Source organism: Hoplias malabaricus, chromosome 1 (assembly GCF_029633855.1).
Source record: "Hoplias malabaricus isolate fHopMal1 chromosome 1, fHopMal1.hap1, whole genome shotgun sequence".
In the NCBI taxonomy this organism is placed as follows: Eukaryota; Metazoa; Chordata; class Actinopteri; order Characiformes; family Erythrinidae; genus Hoplias; species Hoplias malabaricus.
In genome coordinates this window covers 22,533,539-22,556,183 of record NC_089800.1, presented here as the reverse complement: position 1 = coordinate 22,556,183, position 22,645 = coordinate 22,533,539, and the positions used below count along the sequence as shown (strand labels likewise).

At 41.8% G+C, this 22,645-nt stretch overlaps 1 protein-coding gene across 1 annotated transcript in view; it reads right to left on the bottom strand.

Moving 5' to 3' along the window:
• The window catches only part of arhgap35a (Rho GTPase activating protein 35a), an 80,378-nt gene that overhangs the window by 22,123 nt on the left and 35,610 nt on the right, over nt 1–22,645 (bottom strand). Inside the window, exon 2 of the mRNA XM_066658657.1 lies at nt 1,652–5,787. Coding sequence (XP_066514754.1) covers nt 1,652–5,395 — 3,744 coding nt within the window. The 5' untranslated portion in view covers nt 5,396–5,787. The remainder of the gene's footprint in view (nt 1–1,651; nt 5,788–22,645) is intronic.

Here is a 22,645-nt window from a genome sequence, read left to right as displayed (position 1 = left end):
CCTATTACCAGAAAAAAAACAATAAAGACTTGAATTGCAAGGTGGAGAATTACAACGAACAGCACAAATCTATGGCCTGCCATGTACATCACACAACAACAAAACCCAAGCCAAGCCCAGAGCGAGGCTTGATTGGGCTGGACACACGCACTGAGGCAGTCAGACCGGTTCCTGGATTAAAGTGGGTCCCACCTTGAAGGCATTTAAAATGGCAGTTGGTTCTCCGCCTGGGAGATCTCTTTTCTTTTCTTTTTGAAAATCGAGTTTGAGAAAACAACCTATCAGGCTACAGCAGTAGGTTTGTAATTTGCGATTAGAGCATGGGTCAAAGCTTTGCCTTAATCTGGGATAAACCAAAGCGGCAGTGAGCAAATGTGTATTTCTGAGAGTGAGTGTGTGTGCATGTGTGAGAGAGAGAGACAACATGCAAGGTCTGTCAGATTTATGAACCTCACAATAAGTGACGTTGAAATTGGTTTATGAAGCAAAGTAAAACCCACAAGGCACACGAACGTAATGCACAGACATCAGCATTTCTACTGTAATCAGAGCTTTAACAGAAAACGTAAACGCCTCAGATGATAAATCTAAAAAGAATCAATTGAGCTTGAAAAAAGTAGTGTGAGCTTGCCCTTGGAAACAAAACTCCTTAAAAGTAGAACAGTAGGGGATTTGTGATTAAGCCGGATGGGAATATTCGTACAGTGCAGCATTCACAAAACACGGATCAATAGCATAACCCGAGGAGCCGGATGAGCTCAGAAACAACTAGTTTCCATCAGAGAGGGAACACATTTACGCACTGTCATTCAGAAATCAAACAAAATAGCCTTCACTTCCCCTTAACTTCAACAAGCTTTCAACAGCATGCAAATAATTCACACAGAACTCATTAACTGGAGAACAAGACTAGGCAAGTCTAGTTTAGTCTAACCGCAACACCTAGAACTCAACATTCCCTTTGTTTTGGGCCGTTTCCCACATGTTGTGAATGTACAGCTTCAGTCAAAAGTTTGGACATCATCTCATTCAATGGTTTTTCTTCGTTTTTTATTATTTTCAACGTTGTAAATGATTGTGGAAGACATTGAAACTATTAAGGAACACACATTTCCTCCTACGCTCCAAAAACACACGATGTAGGTTACTGGCAACTTTAAAGTGTCGCTAGGTGTGAGTGTGTGTCGCCCTGTGGAGGACTGGAGCCCCCTCAAGGGTGTGTTCCTGCCTTGTGCCCAGTGATTAGGGGTAGGCTCCGGACCCACCGCTGCCCCACCGATAAAGGTCACAGACATTGAATAAATGAAACAGTGTTGTTTACTCAAAGGTCAGCTGTAAATCTACACAATGCCCGGATAATAATTTAACAGAAACACCAAAAACGAATGCACTGATGATTACTCTGCTCAGAACCAAACTCTAATCAGTTATACCTGAGACAAAAAATAGCCAAGCTGTTCTTGACATCACCCTCCTAACCTAACCTCTACAGACCAATCCTTGGTTTTCTTAAGCTGATAAACCTACATGACTTCACCAGAGTCAAAGTCATGAGTTTACTTCTCTCATACTGACATAACACTGCAGGGTAAAAGCAAAGCATTTTTACAAATGTTATTAAATTGTAATATATAGCCTTGTTAAAGCATACCTTTGTATTTCTGCGTAGACTCTTCAAGATATTTTTCCTCTTAGAGTCTTCACCCTCTTCATTCAGGGAATTATCCCCTTTCTGCACACCCATCTCATCCTCTTTGGTCTTGGGGGGACCTCCGAACTCATCATCACTGCCAATGAAACTTGTGCGGAAGCTACTGAACTTGCCCAGGCGTTTGGAGCGATCACGGTAGAGCCGTGGTTTAACCCCAAGAGCGGACAACTTACGCCTGCGCTCTAATGAACTACTATCGGCTTCACTGTCTGAGCCATTGCCTCCACCATTTGAATGGCTCTTATTTGCATTGCGGATGGTGATGATCTTCCCCTGTGTACTATCATGTGGGACAGAGTATATGTTTTCTTCCTCTGTGGTGCGAGGTTTAGCGACCGCGTCCATTGGTTCAGCGTAATCGGAGGGATCATAACCTCCATCGCTCCCTGGTGCCCATGTGACTGAAGGTAAGGAACGTCTGTTACCTCCTGGGTCCATGTAGGGGCTGAGGCTAACTTTACGAAAGTCAAAAGAAACCACAGGCTTGGGCCGCACTTGCGGTGGGACTTTATTGTTGAGCTTGTTTTCAAAGCTGCTGATCTCCGAAATGACACTGAAGGTATCACTACCCTCCAGGTCTGGAAGTTTGAAGCTCACTCCATGTGTCAGGGTGCTATCATCCCTAAGGGTGGGATACGGTGGTGAGGGCTCAACATCATCTTCTGAGTCCAGCAGGGTAGTGCTAGGTGATCCACATCTAGGCGAATGGACACTCTCGTTGGTACTGCAGGCCTCTGGCACATCATATGTATGTGTGGCCTCCACAATGGTCTTCTTTTCAACTATTTCTTTTAAGAAAGGCTGGAAGTGGTCTATCCTATGCAAGCCACCTACCACCCCACCAGATCCGCAGACAACAGAGCTAAAATGTCCTTCAATTTCATGAGCCAAATCTTCCCCTTGGCTCAGTTGCTCCTGGGTTACCTCGGATTCTGTCAGCTCCACTTGATTTTCCACGACTGCCAGCAGCTGAACAGGAATTATGTCCTGTACCTCACAAAGGAAGGCGCAAAGTGTTTCCATGGATGCTTTGCGCTTTGCTGAGTACACCGCAATGTACCCGTGTACTAACCGGCTCTTGCGTAAGGAGAAAGATGAGTGGTAAGAAAGTACTGCAAGGTCAACGCTTTGCTTTTGGCTCCCAATGGTAAGTTCCAGCAACACTGACGTACCACTGGATGGACTGCTGGATGGCCTACAGTGCTGAGGAAGCAAAAAGGGCGATAAAAGTTGATCTACGTCATAAGTATCTCCACACATGAGGCACATTACTAAATGCAAATCTGCCTCAGAAGTCTGTTGAGGGCGAGAGTCTCTGAAACGTGCTGTTGGAGCCTGTAATGGAGGGGAGCTACTTCCAAGGCTACCAGAAGGTCTCTGTAAATCCAGAAGGCTTTTCAGCACTTGGTTAATCTGCTTTTCATTTACATTACGCCCATATCCCACACCTGGGGAGGCAGGGTCCAAATAACTGCACTGTAGTCTGCTAGCCACCTGCTGCCCCTGTACTATTAAACTTTGCGCAGTTTCCCCTCCTATATCTCCGACCGACCCAACTCCTCGCTTGGTAACAAGCAGGAGAGAGAGAGGGAGCTGAGCTAAGCTGTTGTCCCTTCGACTAATGGTTGATTCCCGAAGTTTTTCAATGCTTTCAACGACATAGGACAAAGATTCTTTAGAATTGTAGAGGCAGAGGCAGCCATGTGGGGTAAAAGTGGGCGTGTGAAAGGAGTTAACTGGCAGACGTACATTGCCTTCTATTGGCCGCAGCGATAGCTCATACATCTTTCCATCCAGCATGTATCGGTCATCGCTAGTGCATGATGCTCGTATCTCATTAGCATGCTCCCTTGCAAGTCCATCTTTGCCAAGGATTACAAGATTAATTCGATCTACTTTTCCATCACCATACTGGGACTTTAAAATGCTATCGAATGCATACCGTGTAGGAAATCGAGTGGCTAGCGTCTGCTCAATTTTGCTGTCTACACAATAAGGGCTGTTAGGACAGGTTTCCTTAGTTGGGTGGTACACAAAATGGATATGCTTGAGCACCAGGGCATCCCGCTCTGCCTGGAGCTTTTGGAGGGCCTTAAACCTCTGTTCTTCTCCAAGAACCTCTTGGATAGCACCCATCTTTTCTTTACTAGGCTTAGCATCCACTTCAAGCTCATAGAACAGCTCAGAGTACTCCAGCAAAAGCTCCTGGAAATCCTCTTTGGCTTGGTCAATAATCTCCTTCTGATGCTTGTTGTAGATATCAAGACATTCCGGTTCCCCTAACCACTGGTACAACTCCTCGTTCATAATAAAGCTGCGGGCCTCTTCCCAGGGTTTGCCAGGGGAGACAAATAGTGATACAATCAATTTCTCTTTGAATTCCCAACGCATCTCTGCCCGCTTGCGCTCATTACGCAGGTGTTCCAAGTGGTTTTCGTAGATGACTTCTGCTGCTGGGGTTTCCAAAAGGTCCTGGGGGATGCGGTCATCTTCCATATTATCAATATGTGGAGTGGTTTCCCAGGGTGTGTCATCTAATACGACGAACCAGTGTGAGAACTCCCGTTTTGTCTCCAGAACCTTCTGTACCCCCGACCAACTCAAGTGATCAATCTCATCTAAATCCGGTACCAGAGTACAAAGAGCCTGCGGTAGTGTGCCAAGATATACTCTGCGTCGTTTTTCTATGTGTTCCTGTTTGAGCCTGTGCACATGTTGTTGGAATAGCTTCTTGGCTTTGGAAGTACCCTCAAGGAAGACATAATCTTTGTATTCAGGGGAGGTCTGCATTCTACGACTGATATTGGGCCATGTTTCATTGTGGTTCTTCACGATGCAGCTGACCAACCATTCATAGCGGTCCTTAGCAGATGCTATCTGCTGACTCTGCTGCTTGAGAGCCTCAAAGTAAGGGATAATCTTGGGCTTCCCTCGACTTTTGTCTATCAATTGCACAAGAGTAAGGAAGGCTAGGTCAACGTTGACATTAGAGCGTGCTGAGGTCTCTACTACTTGCAAATTTTTCTTGGCAAGAGCAAAAGTGTGACAGTCCTTAATGTATCGCTCAACACCCTCATCACATTTGGTCAAGACCAATACGACTGGTTTCTTAGTTTTAGCCAACTGATTGTAAAGGTTGGAAACAAACTTCATCTGGTCATCAAAGTTACGATTCATACCCCTGCTTACATCCACACAAAGAAGAAAACCATCTACAAGGAGCTTTCCCTCAGGCATTTGTTTCTGCTCAAAGTCTTGCTCAAGGCCCAGCTGATCTGTGCAGAAGTACATGAGCTTTTCAGCAGAGGCCAGTTTGGTGGAAGCTGCCCTCTTGATGTAGGGCTGCAGTGCAGTACTACGATGTGGCTGGAATGTCTGGTCATCAATGAATTCGGTCTGCTCCACCACGTGCATTCGGCACTCCGGTGACTCCTCCAACGTCCGTGTTGCCTCACCCCAGAACAGAAAGTGATCATTGTTCACCACTCGACCACCGAAGTCACTGGTGCTCAGAACAGAAGTGTGATCTAAATAAAAGTCATCAGCACTGGGGCGAACAAATCTATTGCAAAGGCAGGACTTCCCAACACCACACTGCCCTTTTTCCTTCTCAGTCCCGGACAAACCTAACACAACCAGGTTGTAGATTGGTGCCCGGGCATCTTGTTTTTTTGCCATCATCATCGTTTGAAGGCATTCATCTTGCCATTCCCAGAAGCTCTAATTTGAAAGCTGCTGGGCTGTTATCCCATCCAAGTGCATTCAGGCCTTAGAAAATAATGTTCCAGTTGCCTGAACATGTAGGGGTTTTGTGCCCTTAGTGGCCAAATCTTAAATCCAGACTCATTTGTACAAACGTCAGTAAAGCTGTGAGCTGCACGGTCTGTGTCGAGAAACAGAGGAAATAGGGCGAAGCGTGGAAGAGTATGTGGGAGGAAAGGAAGATCCTTTAATGCAGATTTAGTTTGGTGTGCAAAAGGCACAAATACAGCAGGCCGTTTCCTCTTCTCAAGGGTTCCATGATGGAGAACATGGTCTTAGGTCTGTCCTGTCTGAAACTCTGAAAAGTTGGAAGCCTGGAAGAGAGGAGGAAAAAAAAGAGATTGTTAGAATTTAGGAAAAGTGCAAAAAAGAATAATAAGGATTGTGCATTAGTGAGTACATTTTATAGACAAATGTTTGTATGACACAATGTTCCTTCGAAGCATGGCATTCCTGTTCTTGTGCATGGTGCGTACACACTCAGAACACACAAATGAGAAAGCTTTATTAAGTACTTTACTGCAGGAGTTGTTAATTAGGTAAAGACAGAACCCAAATGGCTTTTAAAAAGTAAAGCTGTAGTTTGGCTGCTTTCCACTATCTGAACTTAAGTATGTATTTTCAAGGAGTCCTCACAGGCAACAAAACATCTTCAGGGACAAAATGCTTTAAGTGATGTGAAGCTTAAAAAAACATTCACAAATTGAGAGTCAAAACACTCATTGCGTGCATAGGTGCTTCATGAGTGGAAATGCATTTACGCTCAAGGAACTGGAGCCAACACCAGTAAGAGCCAGGGCTAGAGAACAGAAAAGAACCCTCCGTACACAAGAGAAAAACACTCAGGCCTGTACTGTGTTTGAAAAACAGCCAAGTTAAGTGAGAAATTGAACCACACAGAAAAGGCTGTAATCACTGAACACAGGTAAACGGTATCGGGAATCCACACCCTGTTCATGATTATTCAGCTATTTGTTTATCAAACACACATTAAAACCACTGTTGATAATGAATGCTCCTTTTCAGCTGGGCCCCGAGAAGGTACTTGATTCTGTCTGAATCTAGTTAGTCATAGTGGGAGTGTGAACGAAGTGCTGTCTATGGAGACAGAGAGCGCTCAAAGCTCTACTTTGGAAATATTCCAAGGTGAGACACTGTAAATGGCTCCACAGAGATTTTTCTCCAATATCAAAAAGACAGCACCTGGAAGGCATGACCAGGTAATGCGCTAAGAGTGATTCTCAACCACCTTATCAAGCAGGTATAAGCTAAGAGAGGAATTGGAGTTTTAAATACTAAACCTGCCATCTAGAGCAAATGGAAAAACCTATGCTCCACCATAGTTACTGTGGCCAATCTCCTCTCTGTACACCGCCAGCATTCCACAGCTGCACAAAAAGGACAATCAATATCAGAAGTTACAGCTAATATTTTGATATTTATGGGAAAATATAAATGAAAAAGGCATCAAACACGCTGGTAAAAAGTGTGCAAGCCCTGTAACGAATGCTTAGTGCTTCACTGGCAGCCTGCAGGTCAATACAGGATTGGTGATAAGACCAAGGGATTCATGGTTTATTCATATCGGCCTCCTGACAAGGCTTTTTAGCAGGCTTCTGGTTGCTGTGTGATTAGCCAGCAATCAATGAGCACTTGCCACTGAGCAAACACAAAGTGAGCTTCGCAGCCTCACCTGCAGAAGTATGACTGAAAAGCCTGAAATTGCAGTTACACCATCACTACCCACTGCCCCACAAACGAAGGAAACTTCAGAATGTTGCAGTAGCAAGGGCGGGACAGTCCAGGGATTTTGTTTTAAAAGTCTTTCAAGTAAGCTACATCTGCGGCATGTCTGACATCCCACTTTTTTAAATGATTAATTAAAAAGAAACCCTGCAATTACAGGGTTTACCGTGTTAACAGCTTATTTTAAAGGTTCTGTACAAAGCAAGAAAGCTTCAGCTTTAACCACGATCAATCATATTTATATATCATTTGATAGATGCTTGAGACTCATTTGAATGAAGTACTCTCTCCTAAATACAAGGTTCTCTTTGGTCTGCATCTGAGAGACGCCAAACAAGATGTCAGGCATCTACAGTTAGGAGGTTATAGCACCAGTGCTCTAAATATGCATAATAGTATTTATGAAAAATGTTTTTAGCAACCAAAATTACATGAGATTAGGGCGGGATGACATGGCCAAAATGTATCACAACACATTCCTTAATTTCGGTCTGCATAACACAGTTCTGATTACTGATATGAACAATATAAAAGCCACAGAAATACGGCCAAGAACAAACCAGAAACATGGCTTTGCTTATATTAATGTTTTAAAACTAACTTAAAAACTGAGAACTGAGGGCAATGAACTGATGGCAGCATTCCTCAAATGTATATTGAAATAATGAAAAAGTGTTTAAAAATCATTAAATTTATATACACTACCAGTCAAAAGTTTGAACACACCCACTCGGAGGGTTTCCTTTGTTTTGGGCCGTTTCCCACATGTTGTGAATGTACAGCACCTGTCAAAAGTTTGGACACACCTCATTCAAAGTTTTTTCTTTGTTTTTCATAATTTTCTCCATTGTAAATGAATGTGTAAGACATTAAAACTATGAAGGAACACATATGGAATTGTGTAGTGAACACAAAAGTGTTAAACAAAGCAGCATATGTTTTATACTTTAGACTCTTCACAGTAGCCCCCTGTTGCTTTGATGACAGCTTCACACACTCTCCGTTCTCTCAATCAGCTTCATGAGGTCGTCACCTGGAACATTTTCAGTGAACAGTTGTAGCTTTATCGAGAGTTAATCTGTAGAACCGCTCCCTTCTTAATGTGTCTGAGACCATTATACAGTGACTAGCTCTATTCCACTAATAAAGATGTGTCCAAACTCCAAACTTTTGACTGGTACTGTATATCCTCTCTCTCTCTCACACACACACACAGCTATTGAATTACTGCCCAGGCGTACATGACATATCTAAAAATGATCATGATACAAACTTTAATCAATAGTGTCCAGCACTAAATCTGAGCAGTTCAATGACCTCACACCACTGAGAGAGCAAAACACCTGCTTCTATCTCCTCACCTATGCAGCATAACCTGCTTCTGCTTCCACTGGAAAGAGATAACTGCATTCCATAAAGACATTCCTGGAGTGTAGTTTTATCAGTTAGGTGGCAATAAGGGTGTGGTTATATAACCCAGGCAGATAGAAGGCACAGAAACGCACCCTACACAGTGTAACAAACAAGACCAAACAGGTGGCAGAGCTACTCATGCATTGGTTCTCTGGGATCAAAGACATAAAGAGAAGAACAAAGCATGTGAGAACACTTTTACTTTCAAAAACTGGATCCCGAACAGTTGAGGTACATTAACAAAAGACCACAGGTCTACAGGTCAGCGATGGCCCACATCTCTAACTGCACACATCCATTCATGTGTTGACTGCAGTCTCTGTGCCCAGCCGAGATATCAGAGCGGTCATCTGGTCGACCCCAAGCGACAAACCATGCCATACTCACAGGTTCACAAGCAATTGAGCAAGCCATTAGGCTAATTAAGGAAGCCCTTCTGAGTCGTGTGTTATACAAGAGTGTGGCTTGAAGATGCTCGTTCAGGGAACGCGAGCCCAGCCGTATCTGCTTCATCGCTCTCAGCTGAGCGTTTTCATGTGTTTCGATCTTTGTTCGTGGCATTCAGTGCAACTCTTAAGACATTTAACCACACGGTTCAAACGTACTGTCAAAGTAAATGTTCTTTTCCTGCACTCTTGTTGCTGCATGGAGGCAATCATAAAAATGAAAGACATAAACATGACTGGAAGATTATTGTGGTGGGCAGAATCTGAAATATAACTGGAGGGGTGGGGGAGAAAACTTATGTAATGTTTTGAAATATAAATCACCCACAGTGCAATTCAAGATTCGGTTCTGTCACACACGGCTTAAACCGGTTAATTTTTCATACAGTTTCATGAATGGTAAACTACTCTGAGGCTCTGGAATGTTGTGCTATGGACTGAATAACTGTTTCGTGTAACAGCTCTTGATATTAAAAACACATCCACTCTAAACTCAGTCTAATTTTTAAATTCAGAATAATCCTCACCAGACCCAAATTAATATTTGAATTTCAGTTCTTCATGGCATCAGACTCAAAGTCCATTAAGAGACCCTTTACATAACCCTTTGCATTTCGTGTTCTTGTTTTAAAATGTTGCAGAAATGACACTCTGCTGAAGTAGCCCAAGGAGTCAAACATCCTAACCTATCAATCAGCAGGCCTACATCCCCAGTCTACCAGTCTGCAGTGAGATACGCTCCCATCCACGTCCATATTTGGACAGAAGCACGCGGTTATCCGCCCTGCCAAAGATAGTGAAAAGCGCAGCTGGCTGGCCCGAGGCCTAAAGAGTGTCCTGTATGTTCGGATGCGACTGCTGATGGATAAGGATAGATTTGAGCTTGAGCTCACCTTCAGCCCACCTGCCACGCAGCAAAGTGGAGAGGTCTGAAATGGGTCAGTGGTTCAGCGAGTATTCTTGACTCAGAGACATGACCTTTGGCAAACGGACAGGAACTGGACCAACAGGCCATGTGCCGCCACCCGCAATCAGAAACACTGCAACAGCAAGCCATGACTGTCAGGGGCATGGAGTTCACACTTGCTCTGGGCAGTGGGCAACAAGAGGAAATGGTGCCATGTCTATGAGAGGGGACAGCCATGCAGGATCAGAGCATTCCAAAAGGTTCATTAGAGGCATGACTGCTCTCTAGGACACTGTAAAGGTTTGATCTTGGCCAGCTCAGAATGGCCTGTAGAACCTTTGGCTGCTCAGGTCACATTCCCGGTCTGTCCTGCACATGTGCACAGCGAGCTGTTAAACTGGGGCTAGGGGAACAGAGTGAGGGATCGGCACACTCTACAGCCGTGTCACAGAGGTCAGGCTGCCTGTTAGATTCAACTTCAAATGCTCCACCCCAGAGGTACAGGGATCTTCAGATACATTACGTATTCTGAGATGGTAACCTTTAGCAAACTTGTAAAACACAGACTAATCAGTCAGTGGTGTTTATGCACGGGGTTGGGCAACATGGCCCTAACATTACATCAGGACATTGCAGGGTATTTTTGCGATAACGATGTTCTTAACGAAATGAAAACACACCGAATCCTATGCTATGAATTCCAAGAACATAATATAGCAACAAAATAAATATTAAACTTTTATTTAACATTAAAATTCTTTATTTTCTCCTGATCCTACTAGACCTATTGCTCATTTCTTCACATTGCTCCCAAACGATGCAATGTAGGGCTGGAAAATAATTCCATATCAATATATATCGCAATATAAATGTTTCGATAACTATGATATGATTTTTATACACATTTTTAATACGTCAACATACATTATTAATAGTAACAATTGTTGTTTGATGGTGATGTTGTGTTGATTTTAGTTCTGGGCAGTTATTCTGTGGCTTTTTTATTGTTCATATCGATGTTGGAATTATATTGTACCGACCGAAATTAAGAAATGTATTGTGGTATATATTTTGACTGTATCGTCCAGCTCTAATCCAACGTGAAAGCACAAGCAGCACAATAGCAGTCAATTACAAGACTTCAGCAGATCTGGATGGACTGCTTCACAATAAAAAGAACATAAAATACAAACAATCAACAAGGACTGTAATTAAATATCCATACAATTCAAAACTACAATTTGCTTCCTGGTACCACAATGTTCAATGTCCTTTCCAAACAAAGACGTGCACAATGACAGAGATAAACTGCGGCATCTTGAGTCTTCTTCCATTTCAACATAATAATAAGTCTGTTTTTGAGCATCAGTAAAAAAAAGCAGTGGAGAGCATTGTTAAAATACAGAGGAAGTCAGTATGAATGAGAGGGTATTAAACACGGTAACAATGTGTTGCTAAGACCATTATCCCCAATGACATATATCTGTAATAAAATGATGGGAAAGTATTGGCAGAGCCATCAGTGCAGTGTATTCTAGAGCCTCTGAGTGTACGGTAATATCTTGTGGAATAAACACAGTGCACAGAATAAGCAGCTATCCAAAGCACTCTCCCAGAGGAGCACTAGAATGGCTCCTTCCATTTCCGGCCTGTCCTTGGCAATGCCATATTTCATAAAAGAATCATAACCAAGGATGATGGTGATGATGACAAAGCAAGGTGGCAGCAGCACAAACACACTTTAGAGCTTGACGGATGCTCCTCTCCTGCCCATCCCTCCTAGTGAATCAGCACTAATGCAGTGGTAAGAGCAGATATTCCCTCCATCCATTTCTTCTTCTCTCTCTCTCTCGAGACCTGGACTCCATTAGAGTGCTGCCAGGGGCAGGGGGAGGGGGCTCACACGGACAACACTTCCTACACGAGAAGAGGTCTCATGGCTTAGTGAGAGAGAGAGTGCACGAGAGATGGGGGGAGGGCAAGACACAGATATGAGTGGATTGGAAAGGTAATATGAAATATTCAGTAAACCTGGAAAGGGGGTGTGTGGTAACAGAGAAAGAGAGTGTGTGTGTGAGAGAGAGAGACAGAGACAGAGACAGAGAGAGAGACAGAGACAGAGAGAGAGAGAGAGAGAGAGAGAAACAGAAAGACACAAACGCCAAGGAGTGGGTCATAACACAAATGGTCCTTATTATTTAATTTAATGCTATTTTATTTACTTTTTATTTAAAAGTAGTTAACATTACGTATTTAAATACATAATAAATCTAATATTCCACATCACTACTATAATAGCTGCATTTATTACTTAGGCACAGTGGGGTCTTTCATAACCCCACCCCCAAAATAAATAAAATAACAATAATAAAAATCACATGCAGACCCCACTGTTTCATTCACCTGCACAGAAACACACTCAATCAGCATCAGCTGCCACATCCCACACAATTATAATCCCGTTGTGGCTGGCTAACCAACTCTGGACTGGATTACACCATCTCTGGATTAACAGGAGCCTTTGTTTTTCACATTTCTTGGGTGGATGGATGATGATCCGATGCGGTTACGTAAAGGAAAGTCAGTGGCCGTCATGAGCAATGGGCTACAGACTCAGATTCTAATCCAGCCTGGCTGCTCTGTCAAAGTCTTCACCAACCAGAGACACATTGACCTTTTTCAAACCACAGCAAATAAGGGTGCCCTAAAACGACAGAAAACACTGATGCTAACACTTAAACGAGCCAATCAGACTGCGTGTTGTAGAGGGGTTCATTTCCTTGTGCTGAAAGGCTGTAGCAGGAAGAACAGCCTGAGTGTTTAATCAGTAGATTTGAACAACTTGGCTCGGCTGAGCACGGCTTGTGTCCAGCATCCAACAGTACACTCCAACAGCGTGAACACATTCCCTCTCTATTGTTTCTTTGCAAACGTGTTAGAATGAATGCTCTGTAATCTTCCTTGCTCCTTTAACAATCTTTGCAACCTTCCGCTCCTTTTGGAGGAAGCAGGAGCCGTCTGCCATGTCTGTCTGCTTTCTGGAGGAAGACGCAAACACAAAAGTCTGGTTCGAAACTCGATTCAGCCCAAGGCCTGGGAGAGGCAGAAAAGGACAAGTCAGCCTGGTCTGCACTGACAGGCAGAGTTAGCGTTATTTATAAATAGTTTAGGGTGTCCAACACCTTAGAAAGCCACTGAAGTTCTACCACAAAAGCAGAATCAGAAAATATTTGCTCATAGGAGATAATTATAAATAGATTTTGTCTCAATGCTTGCTATTGTCTCCACAGCTAGCTGTGCACGTCAAAATTAAAACCTATAAAACCGCTTATTGCTTCACTGTATTATCGCTGTGATTGAACTGTTCCGAACACTGCTAACGTCTCATGTAATTATGTTTAGCAAGCGTCTGTAATTTAATTGGCTACTTGAAACAATACCCTGAGGCAGTAGAGCTAGCTAGCATGCTAATCAACAAATACCACTGATCCACAGATAAAATAATAATACTTTTTTTTCCCCAGGCTGTCCATAGTAGACAACAGAAAACTACATTTAATTACACACTACACAAACACAATAGCTAATTGACTACAACCATGTCTACTTTAATCACCACATGGAACGGTCATAATGTAGATGTTCAGTCTGGCAAGGATTGCTGGATTTGGAAATAAAACAAACCAATATACAGAATTGTATACTGTGCAGTGGCTTATTCTGGTTTCCACCCAAAAACACACTGGATGTTTACGGTGCTGAATGCTGTCTGTACTCGTTTTTTTTTTTTTTTTTTTTAATACATCTCTCATCTTATCTTCTATTCCACTCAGTCCAGTTCAGGGTGGCTGTGGCATCAGGGCATTCAAAGCCACCCAAACGTCCATGTCACGGCCGCAACCTCCAGCTCTTCCTTGTGGATCCCTAGGCATTCCCAGACCAGCTGGAAGAAAAAGTCTACCTCCATGTCTCCTCTCTGTTTTCTCCAACCGTAAACTACCAGAGAGCACACTTCTCAGATGCCTGAACCACAATAACCGACTCTTATCAGCGAGAAGTTGTAGCAACACTTCTCCAAGCTCCTCTGGGACTGCAGTGCTGGGAATGAGTCCAGCTATCCGACTGAGAACAATCATATCAGCTGCATGTATCTGCGATGTTGCTTTTTTGGTCATGAACCAGAGCTCATAAGCAAGTGTGTGTAAACTGAGAGGTTTTCTTTATAAGTCGGTTCCCCCTTCACCACTACAGCCCAGTATAGTGACCACACCACTGCAGCTACCACACCTAAAATATAGTTTCTCTCATGATCCCTCTTCTCATATTTTGTGAACAGGGCCTCACTGAAGACAACACTGGATTCAAACTAGGATGTTCAGCCTTGATAAAAAATTAATACAATTATAAAAGGCAGCCGTGGCCTGGTGGTGAGGGAACTCGGCGTGTAACTGGAAGGTTGATTATTCGATCCCTAGAGCCGGCAGGGCTGGGATAGAGCTGCCAACCGCTCTGGGCATATGTGCTCACGGCCCCCTAGTGTTCACTAATGTGCAGGTTTGTAAATGTATGTTTCACTGCACGGATTGGGTTCAATGTAGAGAACAAATTCTTCTGTGTGCAACTGCAGTGGCCAATAAAAAGATTCCAATTTTAAAATCTTAGATGTTAACACTGTGTTTATATGGGAATTATAATATTATAAGTGAAAACTCTTTGGGTCTATTTCCTGGACAGGAGATGAGGGAGGTGAGTAAGCATTACCAGAATAAAAGAAAGCTCTCAGAGCAATTTAACCCAAGAGTATCCTCGGTCAATACACTCTCAAAGGCTACTACTCATCACTGCTACTACAACCTATCACAGAGGTACAGACTTTACAACTAAACTGTAGAGAAATGGACAATTTTAAGATATTCATCACCATCATGAAAAATTACACCACACTACGCTTTTCTGAGAACACTGAAGATATCAGGACAGAATTTATAAAATTAATTACTAGGAGAGATTTATTTCAGAATGGTACAATAAAACTACTGGTATGTTGACTGTGTTTTCAAGAATAGGTTCAGATTCAATTCTATGTTTCAAATTAGAAACAGTAGAAAATCGCTTTGCATGTATGATTTAAAAATATCTAGCATTGTGCTTTAAAAAGAGTTTTAATCATGCTTAAAATACACTGAGATGTGTTAGAAAAAGTTCCCAGACAGGGAAAACTGAGCTGTTTTTTAATTATTATTATCATTTTTTGTTAATTCTAAAAGCCCATCTGCAGCAGGAAAATGGCAGTGTCATGTGTGAACTTGGCTTAGCATTTCATTAATAAACAGAAACATTTTTCATTTAGCAGATCTGTGTAAATAAGTAAATGTGAGCTATGCATTTAAAGGAGTGCTGGGCGACATGAGCGCAAATCAATATCACGATTAATTGTACATTTTACCATGATTATGTTTAATTAATTAATTAATTTAATTAACGGTTATTTTGTTTTTGTATTTATGACCCTCACAGTTCAGTGACAAGGCTTGTGCTGTAAATATTCTCAAGTGTTAAAGCTGGGATATTTCTCTATTGTCACTGGAGCTGGTTCCTCTCTTGTTTTCTGAGCACTGTTTATATTTGGTGTGTGATTGTGCTTTGGCTGAAATTGTTTTTTCCTCACTTGACTTTTTTTTGTTCAGTGTCATCTTAATTATAATCAAAACACAGCACGTCCAAACCACAGGCGCTGTGTTTTTCTTTGGTATGAGCTACTCGAGTCGCTCGGTCGGCCTCTGTGTTTAGGTTCTCCTCCATGTGGCAGATAGGGGGGCAGAATTACGTAACTACAGCCTGGCAGTGTGGTTTTAAAAAGGAAGAGTACATTAACACACAGTGGGGACGTAACAGAATAAAAATAATCGCTATAATCGATATAGACAAGATTAAGTTGATTCGAAGTTCTGAATGTCGATTTTGGTTAATTTTTGATCAATTGTCCAGCCCTAATTTAAAAGGCACTGTATTTAAAAAGTGTATGCACACTGATGCAAGCATTATTTCCATGCATGAGCCCGTTTCATGTCAGTGAGCTTTAGGACATAAATATAATTTTTTGTTGCTTGTTTCTCTAGCAGCACACTTTATGAACTTAAAGAGGGAAAGAGCGAGCGAGAGAGAGAGAGAGATTGCCTGTCCAAGGGGAACGAGCAGGTGGCTATTGCCTGCTTTAACTCCTCTGCACTAGCGTGGCACTTTTGTGATAGAGACGCTAAATATACCTCCATGGGGAGAGGAGTGTGATGACAGCTATTAATCTCTCTCACCAGCGAGTAGCACTGAAAAGGTGACAGCAATCAGAACTCTCTCCTTCAGCCATCAGTAGCAACGTCCGCACTCTCTCTCTCTCTCTCTCTCTCTCTCTCTCTCTCTCTCTCTCACACACACTCATACCATGACCTTCACCATCAACCTGCACCATCTATCCTCCACTTCCACTTGCTGCATCGCCAGTATTTATCCAGGTTAGCCGAGTGCCAAAAGTGCCAAAGCCTGCAGACAGCAGTGAGCGTCAGCTGTGTGTGGACTACCACAAAGCTCAAAACACTTCTCAACCCAAATATGACCCAACCAGACATCTCATCTCTAAGCTTCAACAGATACTGGCCTGCGGATTCCTCTGCTTTACTTACATGAAATTACATGCTATTCTGAATATATTTGTACGTTGTAATTATCTGTAAATTAAGGAAACACCGAAGGCAGAACATCACTGAATATACATGAGGTGTAGCACTGTGCCTGAACTGTGCACTATTCACTAAAGAGTTCATTATTTTGGGGTTCTGTCATTTTGACATAGTGGACAACTTTTAATGCACCCTGTCCCACAATGCACTGCAAAAAATACAATCCACATACACTAGTGGGCATCAGAAAACCATTCACAGCATTGTTTGGTACAATCCCGTATGAGGTAGTGTCCAAAACCATTCACCACCCACCTAAATTTAGTTCCCTATAAGAGTGCACTGTATAGTGAGTAATATGGGGAATAGAGAACAGGGGGCCTGTTCACGGATTTTGGACCTGGTGCACGTTTCAGTCACAAAATCCAGGGCATTTTATAGAGAGAGAGTGTCACTGTAAACTTCTGTTGTTTGCGAATACAAACTATGGCATATCTATTATAAGCTTCAGATGTCTGTGTTTCATATAGAAACGTCAAAAAGGTTCATGAGCAATAGAATTATCTTAGCTCTAATGTAGCACTTTTGGCAGTTCCCTAGAGATTTATTATAAATAACGGACCCGACTAAATGCCTATCTTCAATGGACTTCTGTTGTAGTTTACATCCAATTAGAGCGCAGGATGTATGGGAGTTTTTTGCTTACAGACTGTGTGGTGTCTTTGCTCTGTAGGAGGTTTCTAACTGGAGCCAAAGACTGAACTGTCAGCAAACAGTGTAGGATGCCATCTCCTACAACACACAAACAGTCGACACTAACACACAAGACTGACATGTACACAAACACATTCACACTTCATGCCTGGACAAGCACTTACAACTAGGCAGGTGCAAACACACAAACACACATTCACTACTGAAACCCACGCATCTCTCACTCCATCTCTCACACACACAAAGAGCAGCAATTATGACAGTAGAGGCTCTACATCCTCCTCCAGGGGCGAACACTCCCTTCCCAGCTGCCATCTCTCACACTAGTGACAGAGATTAACAGGCTAATTGGCTGCTTAATTGGGCTGATGGTGCAGGTGTTAAGGGCGACATTTACACGGTGGATTGCCAAGTCCAGGCACTCAGGGTTCAGTGGGTAACTGGCCTCAAGACCCATACCCTCAAACATCAGTGTCATAAGATGAAGTATCATTCCTAAAACGCTACCTAAAGAACCCATATCCCAAACCATTAAAATGAGAGAGAGAGAGAGAGAGAGAGAGAGAGAGAGAGAGAGAGAGAGAGACACGGATAACATACCAATGGCTAATAAACACTCTGGGTAAAATCATCCACGAAGTGTACAAACTGTAATTGAAATTTTAAAAATCTGTAATTACTTCTAATTAACTGCACAATATTGTTATTATTAGTAACATTTACATATAAGTATTAATTCAGTACATTTTTTAAAAGTTCAGTTACGATCCAGATGGTAAATAACAAGGACATGTATTTGACACTGTCGAGTGCTTGAAGGATGTTTTGGACACCAAGACTAAGTCAATCTGGTCCAAAATGAACAATAAATGTTCTGTGCAGAAAATAAAAATCTCAGTAGGAAGCTCAGCTTGTGAAAGTAACATAATAAAAAGGGCTACCCAAAGGCGCACCGTCTTTCTTTCTGACAGATGGTCTGTACACACATGCCATGCCATATGCTCCAGTAGTGACAGTGAGTGTACACAGACACAAATCACACACAGGCCCGTTTTGGTCACCACTTAAATTGAGACCAATTAAATACATCGTATTTTCCCTCTGAGGAAAAATATGTTCATGCAGGGATGAATCCCAAGCCCAATTAAAAAATATATATATAAGATAAAATACAGCACTTGGCTGGGAGTGTGTGTATGTGTGTGTGTGTGTAAGTGAGATTTTGTCTTTACAGGTTCTGATATCTGAGCGCATATAGCTACTGCAAATATGCATTTTCAGTATTTTCATAGAGACGTTAACACCTTATTAGTATTGATAGTAATTTCTTACTTATAAAACTACAGCTTTACAGGGAGCCATTTTAAATAAAGCACATCATTTTGGATTCAAACTAGCACATCACTACCACCGACAGAAGAAATACATACAAACATTAATTTATTCGATCATTCCTTGATCTTCTGTAACTGCTTCATCCAGTTCAGTGTCACGGTTTGGTCCAGCACCACTGAGCTCAAGAAGGAACATACCCAGGGGAGGGGGGTCAGTCCATCAGAGGCAAGCTAATATGCTAATATGATAAGATGATAATATGAATATGATAATGTGTGCTATTTTTGGACTGATTTGTTACAGGACTGGGTCATAGGTTGATACCCAACTGAGCAAAACACACTGAACCTGAAAATAAGGCCCTATTCTATATAATAACATTTTATTGTAAATCATTTTTGCATGTGTCGCAAACATTAGCATATGAACATAATGCAGACGTTAGTCATAATTTCACGCCAAGTAACCAGCATCAAAATATGAAAAATATTTGAATTTGGTGTATTGTCACAATCTCCAAATTAGGGGTCAACATACTTCCAACTTTAGACCATAGTGGCACCATCACTTCAAACTCCAAAAATGCTAACCATAGTTTTAAGTGTTATTTTATACATGTTTTATTAAAAGCATAAGTAGGCCTTTGATTTATATGACAAGCTTTGTTTTTTCATGATTACTTCATTAGAGGTGGGTCTGAATATTCGGATATTCGTTTGTTGGGTAGGAATTCGGTTAATAATTTTGAGATTCTGATGTTTGTTTGTTTTTTTTGGATAAATGTAGCAATCGATAAAAGCAACCCCCACTCAACACATATTCAGCCTTGTCAACATAAAAGTCTTGAATGAAGCCTAAATCAGCCCAGCAACCTACTTACAAAGAAGCATGACAAAGCTACAGTTCATTCTGTCAGCTTTGTGCTTAAAATTAGAGCAGCTCTGCTCAAACTTGGTTAAATTATGTATACCTCAGTTAGCGAGCTAGTTAGCAGGTTAGGAAGCATAGGTAGTGAGCTAGTTAGCAGGTTACCAAGCTAGTTAGCAGGTTAGCGAGCGAAGCCTGGAGAGAGGGACATTAAAGCGGTGCTCTAATGTCTAAGTTTAAGAGTTTTTTTGTGTTTTTTTTTTTTAACAGTCACAAATAGTTTCTCAGATTCCTTCTGAAATGCCAAACGCATTGGTACACATTCATCAGTCCCATATAGAAGCAAATACAAACCATGGCATGTTTTGTTCCACTTAATGCATGATGCAAGTTAATTCATCTGGAATATCTGGGTTCAAGAAGTGTGTGAGATGCTTCAGACACTACAGTGCTCTCATTACAACAAATGAACACACACACACACACACACATTCTGTATCCAAGCAAGAGCTCGTGTGGTGTTACAGTAGGTAGAGAAAACTAGAATTGTGCCAGTTGACTACTCTTAGCTAGAGAGAAAACATGGAATCTAAATTTAGACCAGATGATAGATTCCCAGATGTCTTTATTCACAAACTGAATTCCCTTCAGTGGTAAGGGAACTTTCGCAGAGCACAGTGCAAAACTGTGGTGTGAAACCATAAAAAGCACAATGTGTGTCTGTGCATGCTCAGCAAAAACACATTTCTTACTGTTTTTGTGTGTGTTGTCGTACTGTCAAATACAGCCAGCAACACCGGCCAAAGAATAACACTAGTGTAGGCCAGGGTTCTCAACAACATTCTGAGATCCAAGATAAAGAGATTTCAACTCATAAGACATTTATGTTGAGTTACTTTGTAAGAACAGTTTTGCACTATGGGAGCAGCAGGTAGTGTCTCTGTCACAGCTCCAGGGTCATGGAGATTGTGGGTTCAAGTCCCGCTCCGGATCACTGTCTGTGAGGAGTGTGGTGTGTTCTCCCTGTGTCTGCGTGGGTTTCCTCCGGGTGCTCCGGTTTCCTCCTACGCGCCAAAAACACACTTTGGTAATGTGCGAGTGAGTGTCGTCCTGTAAAGGACTGGCGTGTGTTCCTGCCTTGCGCCCAATGATTCTGGGTAGGCTCCGGACCAACCGCAACCCCCTGAACTGGATAAGGGTTACAGACAATGAAAGAATAATACTACCTGAAAAATACTTGCAGTTTCTTTCACCAAATGGGCAAAAATTCAACACTGTCTGCCTTATCATCACCACTTTCCAGAAGAGGATCCATTGACAAGGTTTAGTTAAACTACACTTCACATGTGTGTCTTCTTTTACACTTCCACAGCAGTTGTTCCAATGAAAAATAAACACGTTCAATACATTGTTTCCTCACAACCACAAACACAACATCTATATATGGGTCAGATCACTAACACTTCTAGGAATTTTTAAAAATCTCTGAAATTTCATGCTTTAATACTGGAACTGACCTGTAGAATTAGGGGGGGGGGGGACACACACTCTTAAAAGACAGGTTGGAAATAGAAAGGGGAGATCTGTCTTGGCTAAGAACCAAGTATTTATGCTACTGGTGTTACAAAGACATTCACAGTGGATTGTGCTCACACCAGAGAGGTAACCCTACACCTAACACACCTAAGAACAAGGCCCGACAGTTCCTTTATAACATTTCACACTTCCACAAACAGAGAAAGTCCTTTCTAGGACTCTTAACATTTCTTTATAGACCACTGTGACTGGCTTTACCGCCAATGCCAATGCTGACAACAAAAAAGAATCAGATAATGATGACTATGGGGAAAAAACAATTAGAGAGTTCAGAAGGAAGAATGTGCGGCTGGAGTATGATTTTGAGAAAGAGGCGATATTCAGTTTCCATGACAGGCCGACTACCACAAGCTCATTCTTTACTGTGAGTGACTTAAACAGACAACACAACATTCAGAAGCACAGCTACTGCTTTCAACCTGAGCAGCGTCACAGCTAAACAATCTTCAGCACCCCCAATAAACAACCCGCAGAGCCGATCAAAGCCTGGTGAAGATGGAGGTGGGTGTGCGGGATAAAAATCTTTTATCTGGCAGATTATATCCTGAAACACAAAGATTCCTTTACATCACCCCCGGGTTTTGCTGGCGCAATGGAACAAGATGTTGTGGACATGAGAGATTTGAAGCAAATATTTTCTCTGTGGTTTTTGAGAGTGAAGTATGCTTTTCAATAATAAATGAACGAATATATAGGTACATACATCTCTCTATGTCCTCTATAAATCAAGTGTTCAATACAAATAAGAAGGTTTCATGCTTATTAATCAATAGAACCTAGCGATGTATTAGTGTTATCATCTAGTGATAATGCAAATGCAGTGTTGCTACTGTTGAGTTCAGAAGGTAGATTATATTTTATTTATACTTCAATGCGTATTAAATATCATCACTAACTCTTTCTCTCTCACCATTGCCCTCTGTCGCGTACACACAAACACAGGCAGAGCTTCTGTTTCATCTCTTATGTTGCTTAATCCCTCCATGTTTGAGTCACAAGCTGCGCTGTAGAGTTAATGTCTTCCATTAAAGCTACTGAGTTCAATTCTAAAGCTCTCCTTGAAGTTTCTATTCGGAAAAGTAAAATCATCACAACTACACTCATATTATAATACAGTAAACAATATATAATAAAGATGATCTTCTAGCAAATTTGTTGTGCACATCAAACCAAACATTTACATCTCGGAAATACAAGGAAGTACTAGCATTTTAACTTTCTTTTGTGATTGTCATTTTTAATCACTAGACTACTAATCAAAATATAACTCCATTATGTCAATCTTACATTCTTTTTTTTTTTTTTTTACATTATTTTATGTTACATTTAAATTTCCGTTAACAAAAGCCTCAGGCGTAACCAGGGACATTTTAGATAACCTACTTTAGAATAGCACTGACGGAAATGGGACAACTGAGAGAGACATATTCTAGACCCTGGAAACTAAACTCTACACCTACGTTACTGCACATGA